This window comes from Neodiprion lecontei, chromosome 3, assembly GCF_021901455.1.
Source record: "Neodiprion lecontei isolate iyNeoLeco1 chromosome 3, iyNeoLeco1.1, whole genome shotgun sequence".
Classification (NCBI taxonomy): Eukaryota; Metazoa; Arthropoda; class Insecta; order Hymenoptera; family Diprionidae; genus Neodiprion; species Neodiprion lecontei.
In genome coordinates this window covers 19462604-19484657 of record NC_060262.1, presented here as the reverse complement: position 1 = coordinate 19484657, position 22054 = coordinate 19462604, and the positions used below count along the sequence as shown (strand labels likewise).

Sequence of the window (22054 nt, the reverse complement as noted above, 5' to 3'; positions counted from 1 at the left end):
AGACGGAGTAACCCTAATATATATCTGTTTCTCTCGTCACTTCATATACATTTTGCGCGATGTGATGGCTCTGACTGAGGATGCATAAAAACTGTTAGCCCTGAACGCTTACAACGATTGGCTATCTTTTTCTATCCTTTCATTGGCTGTTGGGACTAGTTATCTGCAAGTCTTATTTTCCTTGGTTTACGTTCACTTTGGTCAATCTAGTCACAAGTAGTTGCGCAGTCTTTTCCCGAGACGAACGTAGGTTAAGTCGAAACAGCAATGATGTTTTGTATGCTGTACGTGAATCGATGTTAAAAAAAAAGTGTTCCTCGGATACCAGTGCAGCCGGTCTCTATTTAATTCACATGAAAATCCGTATGTACATACGATACTGATCTATATAATTTGAGGCTGAAAAATTATAAATAAAAGAAAAATACAATCTGCGTCTGGAGTTAAGATCGTTGACTTTCAATTGACGATATATGGAACATATTTATCTAGGATAAAAAACAGAAACATGCTTGGTAATTATCGTATTTTCATGTAGTTTTGCGTCACTGAGACGTGAAAAAATATTAAACGATTTTACACCTTATATATTCGTGCTGAATACCTTAATATACCTTATATTTACAACTTTTAAAGCATGACGTAATTCGGCGGCAGTTGGACGGTGCGGCAAAATTTTTGGTATGTATTTTTATTTTTCAATAAATATTTCACTTCATACTTAGCTAACGTCAAACTTTGAATGCCTCAGTTAATCGAATATAAATTTCCTTCGATGAATTCCAATTACGTGCCTTTTGCACAGCTATCACGTTTATCCCGCTTCTTCAATTCTTTGTTTTTTCGGTCTCAACTTTTTCCTCATATACCTACAAAACTAGTGTTCCTAACATGCAAACCCTTCAATTTATGTCTGACAGCTCTTTTGAAGTGATCTCATCTGCGCACTGACATACAAAATGAGTTCCCTCTTGGGAAGTAGGTTTCCTTTTTTTGCCAGTCCTGGGACAAGATCATCTGTGGTAATCCGACGCCTGCAGCAAACATTTGCAGCTGTAAACTCATCGAATGAAAATACCCAGGTAAAATGAATGGTCTGCCTCTTACCTTTACCTAAGCATGTTCTTATGTTTATCAAACTACATTTCAGCTCTTCACTTTAAAATAGCATGCTGTTGTTAAGTTAATATGTTGATTTATCATCATACATTATTTAAATACCCAATGCATTTTAGAATTAATGTAATACATATCAGTCCTCTAGAAATACAGTATTGGTATCTACATGTTAACTTATCTTGGAAAAAAACACACAGCAATATAAATTTAGTTATTTGCATGTCTACGTTATTCAAGTAGCTTGTTAATATTCTGCAATTGTTTGAATAACATCGTTCTACAAAGATGCAGTGTGTTTATAATATTTGAATAAATTCGTGAAAGGTTCAATAAATGTCTGATAATATTAAAGTAGCCATTGACAATGCAACATAAAATAGTTTTAACGTAAATAAAGATATACTTATTTGTATAATATTGTTCAAAATTTTCACGCAGGTGTTTGAAAGTTTTTTTCGCTAATACTGTATCAGCAAATTTTTGTAAAGATATTTCTACAGTATTTGGAAAATATTTTATATATATTGCAAATAAAAAATATATCCAGTACCTTGAAAGATTCTAATAATATATAAATATTTTTAAACTCGTATGTTCTTTGCAAGTTATTTATACATCTGTTGAAAATCGGATGAATAAAAATACTGGTAGTTGGTATTTTGTCTATTGTATTCCCATTCTTTCTTCATGCTCAATTAGTTCCAAGCATATAACATCTCAGCAATGAATTTCATTGTCATGTGATTCTGCTTAAACCAACGCCAGCCACGTGATTGTTATACTATATGCGTTTTACCACGGTATAAATAAGTGCATTATTGGCACCCAGCAATGTTTTTCTCTTCTGGCCCAGAGAATTTGGCTCTGGGTTGACCATGTGATTTTTTTTTTTTTTTTTTTTTTTTTTTTTTTTTTTTTTTTTTTTTTTTTACCAGCATGAGTAGTCTTTTGATAAAAAAACAAAGAGATCATTGTGACAACCAATAGTCGTAAATGTATTACAGGATATTTTGTACATAGATGTATAATATCATACAAACAATACATCAACCTGATAGTTGAATTCGATTTATGTTCGAATATAAGACCGATTAAAAGAACATACTGATTCTAAATTATCCAACCTAGCTTCGGTACCATCTTTCACGGGCGAATTTCTAATCTTGTTGAGTTTTTAGACAAATCGAATTTGAAAGTTAACGATTCTAAAATGAACTTTCCTACCCTTTTGAGTGAAAAATTGGATAATTTAATTATGCGCAGAAGGGAAGCATGTCTTCAGGGTAAATTTTTGTTGCAGATAGGAAGCGATGTAGTTCCTGTGTTTAAACACGCATCACGATTCGCAGATAAAACAGCCCTGCGTGATGCACATGGTGATTATACTTATCGAGGCCTGTACCTTAGTTCAAGACAGTTCGCTAATCAGATAACGCAGGCTGTGTCTGCATCTCGACAAGAAAGAGTAGCTTTTCTGATGCCAAATGATGCAAACTATGTCATCACACAATGGGCATGTTGGATGAGTGGCCAAATTGGTAAGTTCTCACAAGTTACAGGATAATATACCTGACGTTTCTATTCATCAACCTCGATCGAAGAGTTGCGTTTTTGAAAGAATAGGACAATGCAATTAGCCTTAATTCCATAACTTTGTAGTTTGAAATAAAATGGCTAATTAGGTTTCACTTTCACTTTGAAAATTTCTTATCCGAACTTAGTATTGGGGGTGATTTAAGTTTGTGATCGAACTTGATCGATCGTAAATTCAGGCACATACAAAATAGAATATATTGTTAATAATGAAGAATAGAATACTCCAATCATAAAGTATCACTAAGGTTGAAGTTTGCATCACTAATGCAACGATGTAGTTTTAGTAAAAATCGTTATTTTCCAACTTTAGACCATCTGAAAATTAGTGGATTGTAATATATCGCAAAACCCAATAATTTTTTGCAAACTTTACTCCTTTACAAACGAGAGTAATTCTTTAAAAAAATATTGCGTTAGGTTAACGTTACTAACTTTCACCTTGTAAATTTTATTCCTCTTATCTGTAAAGTCTCAACGAGTCCGACAGTTTGCCATAAGAATTAATGTAAAATCCCGAAAGATTGAAAGACAATTGCTTCCAAACTTTACAGAAGTGTTTGAAATAAAAGTGAGAACAATTTGTTTAATTTTCATTGACCGAGCACAATTTCGATCTACATGCCTGTCCATCCTTAAATGATACGCTAGTCTCCGTAAAAAGGCAGTCCACTGTAGCGTGATTTTAGGTACTTTTGAATGTCTTAGAAAATTTCAAATTTTGCAATTTTCACAACAATTTCTAACTCGTGTAAATTGTTCAATATTCTTTGGAAATATTTGAATTTTGATTCCATAATGCACAGAAGATACAAAAACTAACGTTAAAGTCCTTCATAGACCTTGTATACTTGATACTGTAACTTGAGTGGGATTGATCTTGTGGTTTGAGTTTCAATATCAATCCGACATTCTATTTTAATGGTAGAATTAATAAGTATTGTTTACGATTGTGGTTTTAGGTGAGTTTCGGGTTAATGTGTAACAACTTTTTCTAGCTGTTCCACTTAGTTCTGCTCACCCAGCGTCTATTCTTGAATACTATATCACCGACTCGGATGCTAAGGTGCTTGTCACAACTCCACAGTTTTTGCCTCTTGTTGAGCCTATAGCGAAAAGTTCAAATCGACAGTTAATTGTTCTTGATGATACTTTGCGAATGTTGGCTTTGAAATTTGATGGTAAAAAGGCCAATAATAGGGGACATTTCGAATACGAAATAGGAGATTTACCTGAAGCTGGTATGGATGGCGATTTCTACAATAATAGCAATGCCTTGTTTGTCTACACCTCTGGCACTACTGGCAAACCGAAAGGTAAAATTTATTTAATTAAATACTTGGAGTTGGTTGCAGTCAAGAAGTCTTTTTTCGCTAGCAAAAAATTTAGGCATTTCATGACAAATTTTAAGTATACATGTTTAATTTTCAATAAATTATTACCCAGATTTTAATGTTTTATTCATTATATATTATAAATATAATGACGAGTAAGTGTATTGTGATTTAAATTCAATACTAGATACTTGTTTAAAAATTTAGATGTGAAATGTGCTTTCAATTACATTAGATGTAATATAATTTGAATATGCAAAAATATTGAATCAGATTGTATTCAATTCGTGTTTTTATTATTATAAATTTTTAGTAGATTTGTTCAATTGCACTGTATGATGGCTTATGTTATTCAGAAGAGTACTATTCATAAATTCAGTGAAATATTTTTTTCTTTGTCAGATAGTATCTTCAAATATTTAATTTTACGACATTGCATCGATATTCGTTATGATCCACACATTGCAATATTGACTTGATTGGTGAGTGATGCTTGGGTCGGAAATAGTTTATTGAATAAAATGAGCCATTGTAGATTGAAACCTAACGGATTCACTAGATTCTCAACACGTTTGAAGCAGTTTGAAACAAAACATCCACATCTGTTTTTATTTAAAATGTCAGTATTTTCCAGTTTTTCATTTTTAAAAAGATCTTCATGTTTTACGAATATGATAGTCTGAACTTTGATGAATACTCAATGTACTTATGACCGTTTCTTAATAAAATTAAGAAAAAGATTCGATTTTTGACCAGCCAACCTCCTTGAATCCAGATGTGAATCTATATCAATACAGGGCTAGCAGCGATCTTGTTACATGTATGAACTACTTAAAAGCTAACTCTAGACATATAGCAAAACATTGACTACTAATAATTGCTTGTAACATTAATTGGTAAAGGTGTGGTTCTAAGCCATAAGAATATACAGTCACAAGTGTCTTCACTGGTCGATGCATGGAAATGGACAGAAAAGGATATAATTTTACACACACTGCCTCTTTATCATATACATGGGATAGTAAATGTTCTTCTGTGTCCACTACACGTTGGAGCGCGATGTGTTATGCTACCTAAGTTTGATGCATCTAGTGTTTGGACTCAACTGCTGGCAGTCAACGTACAAAATACAGAAAGAGTCAACGTCTTTATGGCAGTGCCTACAATCTACGCAAAGCTCATACAGGAATACGAGCAACGGTTTAACAAAAATGACAAGATGAAGGAATACATTCACACAGTATGCAGCACCAAAATTAGGTCAGCTCACTAATTACATGTAACACCAAAAATTGTTCACTTTTTCTCAACAAGATAGCTGACATAGAGTACCTAAATAAAATAGCATAATATTTCAGTATTTGTCACAATATTATTTTTGGAAATACATTATGTAACAATCAAACACGGTTTATCATGAGATTATGAGATCATGAGATACAATGATTCGTTTAATTCATGTCGAAAAACTAGAGGACACTAACACCCGTATTCATAGTCCTTCCTTGAGGAACAAGGATTCCTTGTTCATGAAACGTGAAACCTTGTCGCATAAATTATGAGTTTTCAGCGATTTTTAACATAAAGAATCTTGCATTTTTGGGTAGTTTATGGAAAAAAATCGGGAGGAAGCAAAATGCCATACTTATGCGGTGGGACTTTCAGCCCGCCATACTAATCGAAACAAGTTTTTTTTTCTTAACTATTATTTACAGACTCATATTTGTTACAACTAATTGTTTCCAAGTAAACATTCACGAAAATCGCTACACCATACCGTTTTGACGGGTCTAAATAGTCGCCTCACTACCGTAAAGGAGTAGATTTTTTGAAATTTGCGAAATGATTTTTTATCACGAAAACAATTAGTTGAAACAAATGTGAGCTTGTAAAAAATAGTTGAGGAAAAAAGAACTTACCTATTTTGATTAGTATGGCGAGCTGTAAGCTGCACTGCATGAGTTGGGAATTTTGCATCCGGCCGATTTTTTTCCATGAACTACCCGAAAATTCAAGATTCTTTGTGTAAAAAATCGTTAAAAACTCATAATTTATGCGACAAGGTCGATACTTCATCATACAATTACGCCCTGAGGACCAGTGCTATGACTATCATTTCCCTTTCATTAATTATGTAATTCAACGCCTGAAATGGTGCCATACTTGTCAAAAATGAGTCGAGACTTTCTGTCATCATCTCCCGATCTATTACGGGATCACATGGTAACGCAACTGTTCATCTTTTACTGAGAATTTGAATTACTGTATAAACACCAGAATAATATATGTCTTCAAATTTAAAATACTCATTACTAAAATTTGTAATTGTTCTAAACAATCTGTACAAATTCGCAATCTACGGCGCGTCTATAACTCCCAAGGAAAATCTTGAAACAGGGAATTTGAATTTGGATAATTCAATGAATTGTGGTGAAATTTGGCTGATTCTTCGGAATTCAGAATGTTCTCTCTTTCTCCTGTAATCCATCACTAGTGTTGTACTAATAATATGATACTTATTTCTGCCCAGTACAAACTCTCAAGTTACACTACACATCTCACACTTTCCAACAGTTTTTAGTAGGGGAAGAATTATGTTTCCGTTCTAGTAAATCTCATATCCTCAGGAAATTTTATATTCTTCAGTTGCAAGACAACCTAATTTTACTTTTGTTTAAAAAATGATTTCTATACGTATATTCCACACTTATACTCATCAATTAGATCAAATCAACACTTCATGCAGAAGTCAAAGTTCTTAATTGCCGGATAAATACATTATTGATAAATGTTAAACATTTGTAGATTAATGGTCAGTGGATCAGCACCACTTCCTCGTCCTATATTTGAAAGATGGGAGGAGATCACAGGTCACCGCTTATTGGAAAGATATGGAATGAGCGAAATTGGTATGGCACTCTCGAATCCAGTGGACGGCCCACGTATACCAGGTGAAAGATTTTTTAATGGAGCATAAATTAATAACATACTGATCGTGGTATCTCAGAATGTATTACAAAATGTCAGTTGATGACCATGATTTTTTAACGAAAGTCTGTCTGGAATAATGTGTGGCTGTATTTTTTATTGCAGCGAGTGATTGATTTAGCATGAGGGGTTAATCAGCCAAGGATCGAACGTACACTTGATTTTGTAACTTCATGAATTCAAGCTTTCAGTTAAGACGATATATATGAATATACATCTGGAAAACAGCGTGTATTTTGGAAATTTATATCTGGACTATCAAATATTTAATGCAAATGAGGTTTGTTTTATTTTGAAGTATTTAGATCGAGCTTCTTTACCCTATTTTCTTTATTGAAATGAATCAATTAGAAGCTTTGTTCGTGACAATAAGGTTAATTGTTTCATTTGGTGACATGTTTTGATGCGCTGACGATATCCTAAAAACGACTCAACGGATTTACTTCAAATTTGAAAACAGTATACTCGGATAGTTTATCCTCTTTCCTACAATTCTACTTGTTTTTTTGATCTTCATATTTGGTGTTAGACAAGTAAAATCTTCGTAAATTTCGAACAAAACATCGAATTTGAATTCCAAATGGTGGCCATGATGTTGAAAAACGAAAAAACTTGAGGATTGTCGTAAAGAGGATAAACTACCCAAGAAACTGTTTCCAAACTTAAAGTAAATTAGTTGAGCCACCTTTAAGAAACCATTGGCACTGCAAAACATGTCCTTGAGTAAAAAAGTTAACATGATTGTCATTTTGTATTTTACATTATTATAATCAATGTTTACTATTAAAAAATTTGTACAAAAAAATAAAATTAAGTGAAGTTCGGTTTATATACTTTTGTATAAAATAAACCTCAATCGACTTGAATAATTGGTATAAGTTCACTCACTTTTTCATTCATACACTTAAACATACACTATTAAATTAAAATAATATCAAGTAACTTCATTTTTATTCAAGTGACATTCTCTTAAGGTGTACGGTTGACTTATTATGGTCAACCCCATCATTTAGCATTATCAACATTACTCGTTTAGCTTAATGAAAAAGTGCAATTGCTAAGGGACCATTTCACGTGAGAACAATTGGTTTTCAGATATTTTTTTAAATTTACCTGTCGATAGCTTTACGGTAACTAGATTTTTTGTAACATTATAAATAATATAATATCTGATACCTGACCATTTCTTCTCATGAGAAAATGCCCTGAGTGTAAAAAAAAAGAATATATTTTTATCCTTGCTTCTTGGTGACAGGTCTGAGATTTCATGTTGTAATTTTGCTAACAACAGTGAACCATATTTTTATTGATATCATTTTAATCATAATCACATGACTACTCAGGGACTGTTGGTACTCCACTCCCTGGCATCGAAGTTCGAATTACAAAATCAGACGCAGCTGGGCCAGAAACAGAAGTATTACTACAAGGTTCTTCGAAAGGATTGGACAAGATTAATAGTTTACATAAAAAAATAGATGGACATCTTGAAGTCAGAGGTAGTGGTATTTTTCGCCAATATTGGAAAAAGCCTGAAGCTACAAAAGAGGCGTTTACGAGCGACGGATGGTTCAAAACTGGTAAATATCACACGGTAGTTTCGAAGGAAAATTTGATTCAGTAGAATTATTTGTTCAAAGGAGAAAAGTTTCTGCGTAAACACTACTGATGTTGACATTTGAGAAAAACAGAAACAAATAACGCGATTGACTTTATGAACTAGCAAATAATCTAAACTCCCTCAACTTCGGGCTAATTTCAGGGGATATTGCACAATATGAAAACGGAGTGTACAAAATCCTTGGACGAAGTTCAGTGGATATTATTAAAACTGGGGGTTACAAGGTCAGTGCGCTGAATGTCGAAACTGAGATTCTTAGTCACCCAGATATTCAGGACTGTGCTGTGATTGGGTTGCCGGATGACACATGGGGCCAAAAAGTAAGTAGGTGACTGAACATCAATTGAGTTGTATGTCAGATTCAAAATTTCCTGCATTTCTGTGCTGAAATTATTATTGATATTCCAATTTTTTACGTTACAGGTAGCTGCTATTATCGTATTACATCCAGGGAAGGAATTAATTTTGTCTGAACTTCGGGAGTTCACCAAGAAATTGCTACCTGAGTATGCTGTTCCCACAGTTCTGAAAGTAGTTGACGCAATACCGAAAAATGCTATGGGAAAAGTGAACAAGGTTGACCTTTTGAAAACTGTATTCCCTGGAAATAAAATATAAAATTTAACGTATCTCTGCACTGATTACAGTAATTTAGCCAGTATAACACCAAGTTGAAAATGATTTTCTCTCAGACAATCCAGAATAGATTTCTTTTTCATCAGTTATGAGTAGAAATACATCAATTCCAATGAGGTAAATTTATCACAAAACGCGTATGTGCCTAGCTATACTAAAATAATGATGCACATTAACGTTGATGTTATATTATTCGTATACTTTTTGTTTGGCGTTGCATTTATTCAGAACATATCTAAGCCTTAGGAATAAGGATAAAAAACACTATTGTATAGTTAATCTTGGTTCGGATATATTGACAATGAGTTGTTGAATGGCGGCATATCGCAATCATCACCTGTTTATGATACCTGCGACGTTGTTGCTCGTAATTATAATGATTATAACGAAGTATAAATCAAACGTATTTACTAATTTAGAAAATTGAACTACGTCTATTTGAAAAACACAGGTGTACCTAGCCAATGAGCATGACAGACGCTATCATGAAGGAAAAATTGTAATAAGCTTGAAAAGCTGACTAACTTCCATTTCTTTGGTTACGCAATGTAGTCATCTAATTTCAATGAAGTTTTTAGCCGTTTGATGAATTGATCATTAAATACGCTTAATGGTAAACACATCTGTGATTATAAGTCTTTCAAGTTTTAAATTAACGTTATCCAACAAGCATGCGTTTTGACTGATGGAGCGGAATGTGATAAGAGACTAGAGAAAGGCGGATTTTTGTTTCTAATCACGAGTATTCAGTATACTCATCAAGATGAATCTCCAGTATGAAATGGTTGAATTAGTTGTATTTATAACTAAAAAAAAGTTGGCCTCTAAACTTTTCATATTTTTCATTTGTCATCCAAGCCAAAAAATTACTCAGTCTAACTAAGATTTGTAATAAAAATAAATATGGTTCATAATCAGACTTGTAATCCATCCTAAGTATCATGATTTATGTTGTTACTTCCTATTATTTTTCTCCGTACTCAATTTTAGAAATTTCTTGAAGAAAATAACATGCTATTTCGCGATATGTACATTGTACATACAATGCAAATGTAAAATCGTTGTGAATGACATCATCGTAAATCCTAATTACAGTTGGTGACTTGTGCCTTAGCAATTCATGAATGAATGATGTGCGGTTTCAACCGAATGTTTTCGAAAACTTTTTTTGGTCATTACACTTGTGAAATTTCTGCGTAACCATTGTAGGACTAGAATCGTATGTAATTTTTTTTCTTCCTCATAAAGAATTATGAATAATGCAATACTTGTGAACAATTGGTGTTTTGTGTATGGAACATCATGACGTCAGTGTATAATATGTAAATTTATAGAACTAAAGTATTTATCAACTGCTTGAGGAAAAATTCTTAAAAATAAATAACTCAGCCCAACGACGTCACTAGCGGTGCTTATAGTCCGTGGGTAAAATTAGGTAATCAGTTTTTTTCATTTTTCGACCCGTAAATTTATGGTCTCAGATTCGATTTGTGTGACCCTTTCCCGACTAATTGGACCCTCAGGAACTCAGAAAACGCAGCGAGAAGAACGTGGGATCAACAGAAGAGAAACGGCGAGCAAAAAAACTCCTGCTGAAAAATGTCGAAAACTCAGGTTCTCGTTTTTTGGCTGTAACTTTTGATGCGTCGATCGCAGCGTATTGGAACTGCGCCCAATCGATTTCTCTCGCAAGATTACGTCGTAATGGTGCATGAACGAATTCATTCCAGCACTTTTCGAAATCGCAAAAATTTTCGCCAAAAATGCAAAGGGTTAGCCTTACTTTTTCTTCAATTTCAGTCTCAGATTCGATTCAAATGATCCTTGCCTGACTAAATGGACGCTCAGGAACTCAGAAAACGCAGCAAAAAAAGCGTAGGACCAAGAGGAGAGAAACGGCGAGCAAAAAAAATCCTGCTGAAAAATGTCGAAAACTCAGGTACTCGTTTGTTGGCTGTAACTTTTGATCCGTCGATCGCAGCGTATTGGGACTGCGCCCAATCGATTTCTCTCGCAATATTACGTCGGAATAGTGCATGAACGAATTCATTCCAGCACTTTTCGAAATCGCGAAAATTTTCGCCAAAAATGCAAAATCTTACTTTTTCTTCATTTTTCGAGCAGAAAATTTTGGGTCTCAGATTCGATTCAAATGACCCCTACCTGACTAATTGGACGCTCAGGAACTCAGAAAACGCAGCAAATAAAGCGTAGGACCAAGAGGAGAGAAACGGCGAGCAAAAAAACTCCTGCTGAAAAATGTCGAAAACTCAGGTTCTCGTTTTTTGGCTGTAACTTTTGATGCGTCGATCGCAGCGTATTGAAACTGCGCCAAATCGATTTCTCTCGCAAGATTACGTCGTAATGGTGCATGAACGAATTCATTACAGTACTTTTCGAAATCACAAAAATTTTCGCCAAAAATGCAAAGGGGTTAGCCTTACTTTTTCTTCAATTTCAGTCTCAGATTCGATTCAAATGATCCTTACCTGACTAATTGGACGCTCAGGAACTCAGAAAACGCAGCAAAAAAAGCGTAGGACCAAGAGGAGAGAAACGGCGAGCAACAAAAATCCTGCTGAAAAATGTCGAAAACTCAGGTTCTCGTTTTTTGGCTGTAACTTTTGATGCGTCGATCGCAGCGTATTGGAACTGCGCCCAATCGATTTCTCTCGCAAGATTACGTCGAAATGGTGCATGAACGAATTCAATCCAGCACTTTTCGAAATCGCGAAAATTTTCGCCGAAAATGCAAAGGGGTTAGCCTTACTTTTTCTTCATTTTTCGAGTCGGAAATTTTCGGTCTCAGATTCGATCTAAATTACCCTTACCTGACTAATTGGACCCTCAGGAACTCAGAAAACGCAGCGAAAACAGCGTAGTGGTTTGAAAACCTGAAGAGGTGATACAGAAAGAAAGAACGAAGCTTCTTAAAACTTCTAGTACATTTTAACACACATTTAAGAAGTACGAGCAAAATTTTTTATCATCCAACTGTTGCAGAACGGCAGCCTTATCAGTTGACCCGTTAACTGAAGAATATATCTTCAGTCAACATCTGACTATCGAAGGGCCTGGCCGCTTGAGTCTGGAATCGACAGCAACGATGAAGTTCGTATTTCTTGTATGTAATGTGAGATCTGCAATCATTATACATCATGTATCATCGTACATCATACATCATACATCATACGTCGTCATACATAGTATTAAAGGTCCAAACCAAAGTTTGGATGTCGGATGTTCAGAAAGTGACGTCACCAATTCAAAATCAGCTAGCCGAATTCCTCAGTCTGGAAACAACCGCGCAGTAGAGCGGACGGATGAGAGTCGCGCTCCGCAAATTTCGAGTACCGGGTTCTCAACCTCCCGGATCCCGCGCTTCGGGTCCGCTACGTATGTCGAGTACCGGGTTCTCAACCTCCCGGATCCCGCGCTTCGGGTCCGCTACGCGGTGAAACTCGACTTCCAGGATAAGCACTCCGTGGCTCCTCGTTCATGTTTACAATAAATTATTTCAATTCGTTTTTCGCGCAAGCCCATATTCAGTAGCTGTCAGTCCGCTAATAAAATTTCTCGACTTCCAGGATAAGCGCTCCGTGGTTCCTCGTTCATGTTTACAATAAATTATTTCAATTCGTTTTTCGCGCAACCCCAAATTCGGTAGCTGTCAGTCCGCTAATAAAACTTCTCGACTTCCAGGATAAGCGCTCCGTGGTTCCTGGTTCATGTTTACAATAAATTATTTCAATTCATTTTTCGCGCAACCCCAAATTCGGTAGCTGTCAGTCCGCTAATAAAATTTCTCGACTTCCAGGATAAGCGCTCCGTGGTTCCTCGTTCATGTTTACAATGAATTATTTCAATTCGTTTTTCGCGCAACCCCAAATTCGTTAGCTGTCAGTCCGCTAATAAAATTTCTCGACTTCCAGGATAAGCGCTCCGTGGTTCCTGGTTCATGTTTACAATAAATTATTTCAATTCATTTTTCGCGCAACCCCAAATTCGGTAGCTGTCAGTCCGCTAATAAAATTTCTCGACTTCCAGGATAAGCGCTCCGTGGTTCCTCGTTCATGTTTACAATGAATTATTTCAATTCGTTTTTCGCGCAACCCCAAATTCGGTAGCTGTCTGTCCGCTAATAAAATTTCTCGACTTCCAGGATAAGCGCTCCGTGGTTCCTGGTTCGTGTTTACAATTAATTATTTCAATTCGTTTTTCGCGCAACCCCAAATTCGGTAGCTGTCAGTCCGCTAATAAAATTTCTCGACTTCCAGGATAAGCGCTCCGTGGTTCCTGGTTCGTGTTTACAATTAATTATTTCAATTCGTTTTTCGCGCAACCCCAAATTCGGTAGCTGTCAGTCCGCTAATAAAATTTCTCGACTTCCAGGATAAGCGCTCCGTGGTTCCTGGTTCGTGTTTACAATTAATTATTTCAATTCGTTTTTCGCGCAACCCCAAATTCGGTAGCTGTCAGTCCGCTAATAAAATTTCTCGACTTCCAGGATAAGCGCTCCGTGGTTCCTGGTTCGTGTTTACAATTAATTATTTCAATTCGTTTTTCGCGCAACCCCAAATTCGGTAGCTGTCAGTCCGCTAATAAAATTTCTCGACTTCCAGGATAAGCGCTCCGTGGTTCCTGGTTCATGTTTACAATAAATTATTTCAATTCGTTTTTCGCGCAAGCCGAAATTCAGTAGCTGTCAGTACGCTAATAAAATTTCTATAACTTTACAATCTTCTCATAATCTTTTTGGTAAAATATGTCGATAAAAAAATTATATTAAACCTTACACATTATTTTTGATTTGTTCTCATGCTGAAAATATTTATTAGTATTCGAGGTATAACTCGAGGTGGTTGACGGTGGTCGTTGGGGGTGGTTAAGGGTGGTTGCGGATAATCTCGGTGATTCAGGAGGAGGGGGACGAGGATTTGTGCTCGGTGAGTAAAACACTTTCATAATAGTTGATGGCAATTGTAATTATATTTCATCTAAAATATTTCAAACTAGTCACGTTTACATTAAATTATTTCAATTCGTTTTTCGCGCAAGCACAAATTCAGTAGCTATGAATAGGCTTATACAATTTATTATATTATTAATTAATTAATTAATCAATTACTCAATTATATTAATCCTTACACAATATTTTCGATGTGTTCTTATACTGAAAATATTTATTACTATTCAAGGTACAACCTGAGGTGGTTGAAGGTGGTCGGAGGTGGACGAGGAGGAGGACGAGGAGGACGAGGATTTGTGCTGGGTGAGTAAAACACTTTTATAATATTTGAAGGCAATTGTAATTACATTTCATTTGAAATATTACAAACTTGTCACGTTTACAATAAATTATTTCAATTCATTTTTCGTACAAGCACATATTCAGTAGCTATGAATAATCTTATACAATTTATTATATTATTAATTAATTAATTAATATTCTTATAATATTTAATGGCAATTGTAATTACATTTTATTTGAAATATTACAAACTCGGCACGTTTACAATAAATTATTTCAATTCATTTTTCGTGCAAGCACATATTCAGTAGCTATGAATAATCTTATACAATTTATTACATTATTAATTAATTGATTAATTACATTAATCCTTACACAATATTTTTGATGTGTTCCTATACTAAAAATATTCATTACTATTCCAGGTATTACCCGAGGTGGTCGGAGGTGGACGAGGAGGAGGACGAGCTGGACGAGGAGGAGGACCAGGTGGACGAGGAGGAGGACGAGGTGGACGAGGAGGAGGCGGGGTGGGTCGTGGGAGAGGACCTCTCCTCTCCTCAGAGGAGGGGAGGGGGAGGGGCAGGGAAGGGGGAGAGGTGGGCAGGGAGGGGGAAGGGAAGGGAAGGGAAGGGAAGGGAAGGGGGGAGGGGTGGGTGGCGGGAAGGGGGGGGGCAGGGGGAAGGGAGGGCGGGCGGGAGGGAGGGAGGGAGGGAGGGAGGGAGGGAGAGAGGGCGGGAGGGAGGGAGGGAGGGGGGGGGGGGGGGGGGGGGGGGGAGGGAGGGAGGGCGGGCGGGCAGGCGGGGGGGTGTTGTTCTGCTCTATTAACTCTACAGATCGACATCCGTCCTCCACTCCCCCCGCCTTCCCGCCCTCCCTCCCTCCCTCCCTCCCTCCCACCCTCTCTCCCTCCCTCCCTCCCTCCCTCCCTCCCTCCCGCCCGCCCTCCCTCCCCCCTGCCCCCCCCCCCCCCCTTCCCGCCACCCACCCCTCCCCCCTTCCCTTCCCTTCCCTTCCCTTCCCTCCCCAGCCCTTCCCTTTCCCCTCCCCGCCCACCTCTCCCCCTTCCCTGCCCCTCCCCCTCCCCTCCTCTGAGGAGAGGAGAGGTCCTCTCCCACGACCCACCCCGCCTCCTCTTCGGCCACCTCGTCCTCCTCCTCGTCCACCTCCGACCACCTCGGGTAATACCTGGAATAGTAATGAAAATTTTTAGTATAGGAACACATCAAAAATATTGTGTAAGGATTAATGTAATTAATCAATTAATTAATAATATAATGAATTGTACAAGATTATTCATAGCTACTGAATATGTGCTTGCACGAAAAATGAATTGAAATAATTTATTGTAAACGTGACAAGTTTGTAATATTTCAAATGAAATGTAATTACAATTGCCATTAAATATTATAAGAATATTAATTAATTAATAACACAATAAATTGTATAAGATTATTCATAGCTATTGATTATGTGCTTGTACGAAAAATGAATTGAAATAATTTATTGTAAACGTGACAAGTTTGTAATATTTCAAATGAAATGTAATTACAATTGCCATTAAATATTATAAGAATATTAATTAATTAATAACACAATAAATTGTATAAGATTATTCATAGCTACTGAATATGTGCTTGTACGAAAAATGAATTGAAATAATTTATTGTAAACGTGACAAGTTTGTAATATTTCAAATGAAATGTAATTACAATTGCCATTAAATATTATAAGAATATTAATTAATTAATAACACAATAAATTGTATAAGATTATTCATAGCTACTGAATATGTGCTTGTACGAAAAATGAATTGAAATAATTTATTGTAAACGTGACAAGTTTGTAATATTTCAAATGAAATGTAATTACAATTGCCATTAAATATTATAAGAATATTAATTAATTAATAACACAATAAATTGTATAAGATTATTCATAGCTACTGAATATGTGCTTGTACGAAAAATGAATTGAAATAATTTATTGTAAACGTGACAAGTTTGTAATATTTCAAATGAAATGTAATTACAATTGCCATTAAATATTATAAGAATATTAATTAATTAATAACACAATAAATTGTATAAGATTATTCATAGCTACTGAATATGTGCTTGTACGAAAAATGAATTGAAATAATTTATTGTAAACGTGACAAGTTTGTAATATTTCAAATGAAATGTAATTACATTTGCCATCAAATATTATAAAAGTGTTTTACTCACCCAGCACAAATCCTCGTCCTCCTCGTCCTCCTCCTCGTCCACCTCCGACCACCTTCAACCACCTCAGGTTGTACCTTGAATAGTAATAAATATTTTCAGTATAAGAACACATCGAAAATATTGTGTAAAGATTAATATAATTGAGTAATTGATTAATTAATTAATTAATAATATAATAAATTGTATGAGCTTATTCATAGCTACTGAATTTGTGCTTGCGCGAAAAACGAATTGAAATAATTTATTGTAAGCATGACAAGTTTGAAAAATTTTAAATACAACGTAATTACAATTGCCATTAAATATTATAAGAATATTAATGAATTAATTAATAATATAATAAATTGTGTGAGCTTATTCATAGCTACTGAATTTGTGCTTGCGCGAAAAATGAATTGAAATAATTTAATGTTAACATGATAAGTTTGAAATATTTTATATAAAATATAATTACAATCGCCATGAAATATTATAAAAGTGTTCTACTCACCGAGCACAAATCCTCGTCCCCCTCCTCCTGAATCACCGAGATTACCCGCAACCACCCTTAACCACCCCCAACGACCACCGTCAACCACCTCGAGTTATACCTCGAATACTAATAAATATTTTCAGCATGAGAACAAATCAAAAATAATGTGTAAGGTTTAATATAATTTTTTTATCGACATATTTTACCAAAAAAATTATGAGAAGATTGTAAAGTTATAGAAATTTTATTAGCGTACTGACAGCTACCGAATTTGGGGTTGCGCGAAAAACGAATTGAAATAATTAATTGTAAACACGAACCAGGAACCACGGAGCGCTTATCCTGGAAGTCGAGAAATTTTATTAGCGGACTGACAGCTACCGAATTTGGGGTTGCGCGAAAAACGAATTGAAATAATTTATTGTAAACATGAACCAGGAACCACGGAGCGCTTATCCTGGAAGTCGAGAAATTTTATTAGCGGACTGACAGCTACCGAATTTGGGGTTGCGCGAAAAACGAATTGAAATAATTTATTGTAAACATGAACCAGGAACCACGGAGCGCTTATCCTGGAAGTCGAGAAATTTTATTAGCGGACTGACAGCTACCGAATTTGGGGTTGCGCGAAAAACGAATTGAAATAATTTATTGTAAACACGAACCAGGAACCACGGAGCGCTTATCCTGGAAGTCGAGAAATTTTATTAGCGGACTGACAGCTACCGAATTTGGGGTTGCGCGAAAAACGAATTGAAATAATTCATTGTAAACATGAACGAGGAACCACGGAGCGCTTATCCTGGAAGTCGAGAAATTTTATTAGCGGACTGACAGCTACCGAATTTGGGGTTGCGCGAAAAATGAATTGAAATAATTTATTGTAAACATGAACCAGGAACCACGGAGCGCTTATCCTGGAAGTCGAGAAATTTTATTAGCGGACTGACAGCTGCCGAATTTGGGGTTGCGCGAAAAACGAATTGAAATAATTTATTGTAAACATGAACGAGGAACCACGGAGCGCTTATCCTGGAAGTCGAGAAATTTTATTAGCGGACTGACAGCTACCGAATTTGGGGTTGCGCGAATAACGAATTGAAATAATTCATTGTAAACATGAACGAGGAACCACGGAGCGCTTATCCTGGAAGTCGAGAAATTTTATTAGCGGACTGACAGCTACCGAATTTGGGGTTGCGCGAAAAATGAATTGAAATAATTTATTGTAAACATGAACCAGGAACCACGGAGCGCTTATCCTGGAAGTCGAGAAATTTTATTAGCGGACTGACAACTACTGAATATGGGCTTGCGCGAAAAACGAATTGAAATAATTTATTGTAAACATGAACGAGGAACCACGGAGCGCTTATCCTGGAAGTCGAGAAATTTTATTAGCGGACTGACAACTACTGAATATGGGCTTGCGCGAAAAACGAATTGAAATAATTTATTGTAAACATGAACGAGGAGCCACGGAGCGCTTATCCTGGAAGTCGAGTTTCACCGCGTAGCGGACCCGAAGCGCGGGATCCGGGAGCTTGAGAACCCGGTACTCGAAATACGTAGCGGACTCGAAACGCGGGATCCGGGAGGTTGAGAACCCGGTACTCGAAACTTGCGGAGCGCGACTCTTATCCGTCCGCTCTACTGCGCGGTTGTTTCCAGACTGAGGAATTCGGTTAGCCGATTCTAGGTCGATGACGTCAAGAGAAAAAAAAATTTCGTGAACATCCGACATCCAAACGTTGGCTTCGAAGTTTAATACTGTTTATGATGTATCATGATGTATGATGTATACTGTATGATGTATGATGTATAATGATTTTAGTTTTAGTTTCTACATTTCACAATCAGACAAGCAATATGCACATTATCCTTTCTGCCGATTCCAGACTCAAGCGGCTAGGCCCTTCGATGGTCAGCCGTTGACTAGATATATTCTTCAGTTAACGAGTCAGCTAATAACGCTGCTGTTCTGCGACAGTCGGATGATAAAAATTTTTGCTCGTACCTTTCAAATGTGTGGTAAAATAGACTCGAGGTTTTCAGAAGCTTTGTTCTTTCTCTCCCTATGAAAAAAAGAAAACAATCGCCGACACACACTTTTTAGGTTTCTAATCAGGACACTGCGTTAAATACCGTCTCATATACGAAGCATCCATTTCATCTCGATCAAAATCAGCGCATCCGTGATGTATTACAATTACTCCGAAGTTTTCACCATACGAACACCTTTCGAAAAATAATTCTGCTTCTCTACCCAACGAAGATACTTCACTAGCGACTAGCTAAAACAGCGTTTCGATTCTATGCCTAGGAAAATTTAAGATCGAGAGAGCAAATGAAAAGTTGTGAGAATGATTATGAATATTAATGTTACAGAATACATAAAGGAGCAGGGGGACGAAAAGGACGAAGGTGGTCGGTGGTGATCGGAGATGGTAGGAAGTGGCAGGACCTGATAAGTGGTGGTTTGAGGTGGTACGGGGTGTTGGGTGACCGCAGGAGGTGACAAGGGATGGTAGGAGTTGTACAGAAATGATAGGAGGTGGTAGCAGGTGGTAGGGACTGGTAGGAGGTGGCAGGAGGTGTTTGGTGGTGGTTGGAGGTTGGAGGCTGCACCTTAAAATAGCTCATGTAATGGCCACTTACCTCTTACATCAATTTTTTGACACAACACGACACTGTGTTATTTCATTGGCGTATTTCGTTAGATACGACCAACGAAATCACATACTAAGTGTCGAGTTGTATCAGAAAATTGACGTAAAAGGAAAGCCACGGAGTAGTATGTGACGTCGGAACGGTACCTAGTGGAAATCTCCAAATGTTAGACACCGGAAACATTCACACACAGCTACAGCTAGACTCACATCAGTAGTTTGGGTCACCAATTACCGATTAAGTATTGAAATACACCGGACAACGGGCATTCTGTCGCTCTAATCTAACGAACCGAAGAAGGAGTAATTGTTGGATAAAAGATTTAATTTGACTTACCTTTTTGAGAATATTCTAGATGTGATGACTTGCAGCGTAGACTGGTGAGAGGTTTTAGCGGAATAACTGACTCTAATATATTTGGATACTTTGATTAACTTTGGTTTATTTTATAAGTTCGATATTTAAAGTCACAAAAACGGAGTTACACAGTGTAAGATCTTAAACTTAATATGACACAATGGAGCTGAAGCTCGCTGGACTTTTGCGCAGACTTACGTTGTATGAAAGTTTAAATGCAAAAGGCTAAAGGATTTTACCGCGAGACTGTACCGGAACAAGATCACGAATCTGGAGGTAGAAACCAAGAGGACGATCGAGTGATCGGTCGCCGTTTTTATAGGGGTCGATCGTTGCGCAGAACGATCCCCCTCTTATATTTTTGGTCACCTATGCGCACCTCCCCCCTTTTTCTAGGAACTAATTAAGGCACGACATCCTCGCGCATGCACGCCTGTTATCTTAGTTCATTAGCTATTACTATATTGTAAGTTTTTACGTATGGTATAACGCTGCATTGGTGCGGTGGTGTAGGTGCGGGGACTTTGTTCTGTAATTTTCCAACCTGCGTGAGCTTCTTTGTTGAGGCGCAAGCCCCCCTTTGGCCCCCCTCAGCCCACTTAACTTCTTTCTGTTTACTTCTTAATGTTTTTACTATCTTGCTCGTTACAAAGTCCATATGTCATATTGGTTACCCGTCGTTTGTTAGTTTTATAGCTGTATGTATATAGAATTACATATGTATCATAATCGATTACTGTCGTTATTAACCTGGAGTACAATAGCGATTGTTTATGAAACATAGTTTGCTATTTGCTTAACATTATTAGAATCGCGCTGCTGCGAATATTCTTAGCTGTTTGTGTTATAACTACCTTAACAGATTTAGAGTATTTAATAATTTGATAATTCATAGCTTTAGAGCAGGTTTACATGTGTGCTTTTTTGTATATAATTCTCTTCTGTAATTGTTAATTCCTATATTGATATAAATCGGCTTGGAAGCTTCTAGAACGTCTTCTTTATACTTGTCGGTTGCCTGTCATTGGGCGTTGCCGCGTATGCATCTTTGAGTTTAGTGCGAGTTGATTTACCTTTGATCGTTTCGTCGGTAAGTTTCCTAATGTATTCTCTAGGTGAAGCTCTGTATGGCTCCACATTGGAGATCTGCATTGCCTTCAAAACGTTGCGCGTGTTGCCTATAATACGGCGTTACGAAAGAAGGTATAGTTCATGCTGGATAATTAGTATTCACGGTTTTGATGGTTTTGCAGTCTCTGGTTTTATGGGTTATTGCAGCAGTGCTATCTTTACATTATATTGGTTATGCATTTATCTATGGTTTTACAGTCTTCTATACTCCAGGCTACATAGTGAAGCGTATGTTGCTTATAGTATAGCTCTCAGCTCCGAATGCACAAATGGCATTGTCGAGTGCTATATAATAATTGGATATAATCGTGTTAGTTAATTATGGTGTTAATATGATAGTGACATATAGTAACGTATAATAATATTATAGCTCTCTGTAGTACGAAGATCTCGTAACATGGTTTTTAAGCCTTGGCTAGTGAATTTCATAGTTATTTCTATCTAGGGATATTCCAAGTAGTTAGACAGTTGTTTTAATTTCTTATGGTTACAAGATTCTCGTACTTCGAGTTTGGTTAGTTGATAAAAGTAACATGCAGTAATAATAGTCGATAAAACATACGGACGTTCCGGTCGGATGTTACAAGTAGGTGAGCGGCCGCCATCTGCCGCGACATTGCCCAATTTTATTAGGCATAAGGACCGTTTCCCGCT

At 36.6% G+C, this 22054-nt stretch overlaps 1 protein-coding gene across 3 annotated transcripts; it reads left to right on the top strand.

Annotated features, from left to right (window-relative positions):
• The first annotated feature begins 207 nt into the window (after positions 1-207).
• On the top strand, positions 208-9284 carry LOC107227582 (malonate--CoA ligase ACSF3, mitochondrial). Of its 3 annotated transcripts, none has more exons than XM_015668777.2 (10): positions 208-515; positions 637-681; positions 921-1082; positions 2420-2657; positions 3711-4028; positions 4949-5306; positions 6852-6997; positions 8378-8614; positions 8797-8975; positions 9079-9284. In XM_015668777.2, exons 3-10 carry the CDS (start codon positions 960-962, stop codon positions 9271-9273), a joined length of 1794 nt encoding a protein of 597 aa, XP_015524263.1. In that variant the 5' UTR covers positions 208-515; positions 637-681; positions 921-959; the 3' UTR covers positions 9274-9284. The 3 variants fall into 3 exon arrangements, with proteins under 3 accessions (XP_015524263.1, XP_015524264.1, XP_046589930.1); XM_015668778.2 differs by having other exon boundaries at positions 210-363; XM_046733974.1 differs by lacking the exon at positions 637-681 and having other exon boundaries at positions 210-363.
• Positions 9285-22054: the final 12770 nt, after the last annotated feature.

Excerpts from the sequence above, each read along its gene's own strand:
- LOC107227582 (XM_015668777.2), top strand. The coding sequence starts at position 960 with ATGAGTTCCCTCTTGGGAAGTAGGTTTCCTTTTTTTGCCAGTCCTGGG. Across the intron at positions 6,998-8,377 it reads GGACGGCCCACGTATACCAG|GGACTGTTGGTACTCCACTC; the intron begins GTGAAAGATTTT and ends ATGACTACTCAG. Across the intron at positions 8,976-9,078 it reads ATGACACATGGGGCCAAAAA|GTAGCTGCTATTATCGTATT; the intron begins GTAAGTAGGTGA and ends TTTACGTTACAG.